The 4,215-nt window shown below is 43.5% G+C and overlaps 1 protein-coding gene across 1 annotated transcript in view; it reads right to left on the bottom strand.

Moving 5' to 3' along the window:
• Positions 1–921: 921 nt before the first annotated feature.
• Positions 922–4,215, bottom strand: part of LOC143298321 (uncharacterized) — a 9,447-nt gene continuing 6,153 nt past the window's right edge. Inside the window, exons 4-5 of the mRNA XM_076611157.1 lie at positions 3,919–4,080; positions 922–1,282 (exon numbers count right to left, since the gene is read on the bottom strand). Coding sequence (XP_076467272.1) covers positions 1,033–1,282; positions 3,919–4,080 — 412 coding nt within the window. The 3' untranslated portion in view covers positions 922–1,032. The remainder of the gene's footprint in view (positions 1,283–3,918; positions 4,081–4,215) is intronic.

Genomic DNA, 4,215 nt, shown 5'->3' with positions numbered 1-4,215 from the left:
GATGATGAAAACGTAACAGCGAACGTTATCTGTTTTATTTCATTGTGATGACAGATCTGATATTTTTAATGTTATCACTGGTAATTTCCTTTCATCTGTAATGATTATGTTAAAAAATACAATTTTAAAAAAATAAAATAAAAAAACGCACAAGATACAACACTGGAATGAAATGACTGAAGAAGAAACATGTCAGTCTCAAACCAAATGAGGAATGAGAAGCAATGAACCAAGTAAAAAAAAAAATAATAATAAAATAAAAAGAAAGTTCTAAGAACCAATGTTCACATCCGAACAACAGCGAGCCTTCGTAATGCACGTAACTATGAACTGTGAATGAATATCATAATTGCAAAGGGGTGTGTGTGAGTGTGTGTGTGTGTGTGTGTGTGTGTGTGTGTGTGTGTGTGTGTTCATGCCACCAACTGAGTGTTCATAGCCTTCATTTCTTTTCTGCACGCTTCACGTGGGATTAGATCGTCTTTTTGGTGTCGACAAAACGCTTCCTATATTCCGTCTTGTTACAAACGTAATCTATCTTCTATCAGGGTCTGTTTCTTCCTTCACCCCCACCCCACTCTTCCCCCTCATTCCGCATACTGACCGAATGTATCTATCTACTTACATTCAACTGTCTAGATACCTACCTCCCCCTCCTTCCCCCCTCCCCGCCCCCCAACACATCCCCATCACCCCCACCATACTCCCACTCCCTCTTCCCTCCTTTAGGTGAGTGTGATTATTAAACGCCGTGATAACAAGCTGTCATCCCCCTTTCCTCCCTCCCTTCCCTCCCTCCCTTCCTCCCTCCCTTCCTTTCTTCACCCCTTCCTTCCTTCCTCACCAACCCCCCTCCCCCTTTCTATCCTTATTATCTTCCTCGCTTCTTTCCTTCTTTCCTTCCTGCCTTCCTGCCTTCCTTCCTTCCTCCCTTTCTTTCTTCCCTTCGTCCTTCTCTCTTTGCCTTCCTCCCGATCCCCTGAAATAAGATATTTAAAAAAAGCAACAAAACACAGCAACAAGAAGAGATTCTTAACCCTGGAACCTAGAGGCGAAGGAGGAGAAAGAGCCTGAGGTTCGAACCCGGGTCTTGTCGCACGTGTACTGTTTGCAGCTGCAGCCGGTGGGGACTCGAACGTTGGCCACGGTGCACTGGTTCTCCACGGCCCAGGGGCAGTAGACCAGCACCACCCGCTTGGCGTAGCCATCGGGGACGCAGTAGTAGTTGCCCTGGAAGTGAGAGTCTAGGTCCATCTTGCACTTCTGCGAGTCGGCCGTGCCCCTGGCAGTGTTCAACAAGGGAAGGAAAGGCTGTAGGTGTTGGGGGGTTTTTGTGGGTTTTTTTTTATTTTATTCGTGTTAAACAAAGTGAGTCTATGTTATAATCCTTTGTTCGGTTCTCACTCTGTGTCTGTGTGTGTGTGTGTGTGTGTGTGTGTGTGTGTGTGTGTGTGTGTGTTAAACTTTAACACTGCCATTTTCCCTGCAAATACTTTGTCTGCCAATACCAAATTAATTTTGGCTTTGATATAGAAGGGAAAAAATCTGCACAGTCATACCAATAGTAGGTTGTAAGTCTCCCGAATTACGCCGTATTTCCTGATCATTAACGGTTTATTTCCTTGAGGCTAGTTCCGGAGTCCGAAAACGCCATTTGCCACTTCCCAGTTGCCGGAACATAGGCTATGCTTGGTAAGAAGACGCACTGACATCGTTTTACTTGTTCACAATTACTAGAAAAGAAATACAAATTATGGACAGAACACATACAGTGACACTAGCTACAACCATCGACATGTTTACTGCGTTTGAATATTCTAAAGTGGTTATAAAAGAAAAATTGAATCAAACGTTTCTTTCAGTTTCCATCAAGCCTGTTGTCGGATTGGTTCGTGCAGATCTACATAATTATGCTGCTGCGTGCTTGGTAGACTTGATAAGACAAGAAGTTTATCTATTGACTCAACAAGGCAGGAAGTTTGTGGACAGACTTCACGAGGCAAGAAGTTTATCTAACTGCTTTATAGACTTCACGAAATATTAAGAATTTTATATACAGACATAAAAACAAACACAAAAAAGTTAAGCACATCATATAAGCATGTGTTTTTTCATAAAATAGTTTGCTTTTCTTTCTTTCCATCAAGAGATGATTTAAATTATGGAAGCTGCATAATTATGGTATACCATTTACGTCTCTCATTGAATGCACAGTCTGTTGTTTGAACAACATGGAAAAAAAGCCTTTGAAAAATTAATACTTCAGTCAAAAATGTGCATATCATTCAATGGTTTATGTACAGTCGCTGTGGCTTTTCATTGTTAAAAAATGCAAGTGCACGTGCAAGAAAGTACCTCTGGATAACTCAGAACTCAGAACTCAGAACTCATTTAATTGTCGTAAAACCATCATAGGAATTATGGACACTATAAACTAAACACAACAAGCAAACAAAAAGTAAAAGCAATAAGTTGTGAGCACATGCAGGATATTCCATAAGACATAGTTATGGACTGCGAACTTTAAAGCATTCATATATGTATTTTGCCAGTTCTGGTTGGAAATAATTTTGTGGCAACAGAGAACTCGGCCTTTGGATTATTGTGTTGCCAGTGCCATCTGGCCAATGATTCGAAGACTGGGAATTGACTGTCACAAGTAGGCGAGACCTCAAGTCAGAGTACACACTACACTTGTCCAGAAAATGCAGTTCATCCTCTATAACTCCACATGATTTACATAGCCGGTCTTTCCTAGTTACGTTGTAGTGACGTCCACGCTCAATTTCAAGTTCATGTGCACTTATTCGCAATCGACATAGTGCTCCTCTGTGTTTAGTATTTTTGCAGCTGAAGTGGTACTCATTACATTGTCTCCATTCAGCGCTGTTTGCCGGAAACGTGACATCATTTCATCATGCCTCCAAGAAGAAATCTGTCCAGATTCCGAGGTGATCCTTTACGTTTGTGAACCCTGTATTTCATGAAGGGGTCCTTAGGTTTTTGAGAACGCTGTATTTCATGAAGTGGTCCGGTGGTCCTTAGCTTTTTGAGAACGCTGTATTTCATGAAGGGGTCCTTCTCTTTTTGAGAACGCTGTATTTCATGAAGGGGTCCTTCGCTTTTTGAGAACGCTGTATTTCATAAAGGGGTACTTAGCTTTTTGAGAACGCTGTATTTCATGAAGTGGTCCAGTGGTCCTTCGCTTTTTGTGAACGCTGTATTTCATGAAGTGGTCCTTCGCTTTTTGTGAACGCTGTATTTCATGAAGTGGTCCTTCGCTTTTTTGTGTGAACCCTGTATTTCATGTACCCTACTGGGGTGCATGGAAGCATTACACACACGTACCTTCTACACACACCACATAAAGATAAAGCTGTGGTGGTGGTGGGAAGTACAGAGCAAGGCAAAGACAATGCAAGAGAGAGAGGGAGGGGCAGGCAAGGCGATGGGGGGGGGGGTGAAAGGGGGAGCCACACTCCAAACGAATTGTATTTGTATTTCTTTTTATCACAACAGATTTCTCTCTGTGAAATTCGGGCTGCTCTCCCCAGGGAGAGCTCGTCGCTACACTACAGCGCCACCCTTTTTTTTTCTTTTTTTTCCTGCGTGCAGTTTTATTTGTTTTTCCTATCGAAGTGGATTTTTCCACAGAATTTTGCCAGGAACAACTCTTTTGTTGCCGTGGATTCTTTTACGTACGCTGAGTGCATGCTGCACACGGGACCTCGGTTTATCGTCTCATCCGAATGACTAGCGTCCAGACCACCACTCAAGGTCTAGTGGAGGGGGAGAAAAATATCGGCGGCTGAGCCGTGATTCGAACCAGCGTGCTCAGATTCTCTCGCTTCCTAGGCGGACGCGTTACCTCTAGGCCATCAAACAAACAAACAAACAAGCAGACGGACGACAACTTACAGGCCATCACCACACTGAGCCATCTCCACCCTCTGGAGCTGCGGGTGCACGATGTAGCAGTGGTCCATCTTGCGGTCAAGGTCGTTGTAGCGCCACACCTTGTCCACCAGCTGAGGTCTGACCGGACACAGGTCCTGCGTGTAGTACTGCTGGTTCCACGCCCTGTCACACACCGTGTGTCGTCATCAATGATGATGATGATGGTGGTGATGGTGATGATTATGATGGTGGTGGTGATGATGATTGAGGTGTTGGTGATGATGATTATGATGATTGTGGTGTTGGTGATGATGATTA

The sequence above is a fragment of the Babylonia areolata genome, chromosome 23 (genome assembly GCF_041734735.1).
Source record: "Babylonia areolata isolate BAREFJ2019XMU chromosome 23, ASM4173473v1, whole genome shotgun sequence".
NCBI classification, from domain to species: Eukaryota; Metazoa; Mollusca; class Gastropoda; order Neogastropoda; family Buccinidae; genus Babylonia; species Babylonia areolata.
This window is presented reverse-complemented; position numbering and strand designations above follow the sequence as displayed.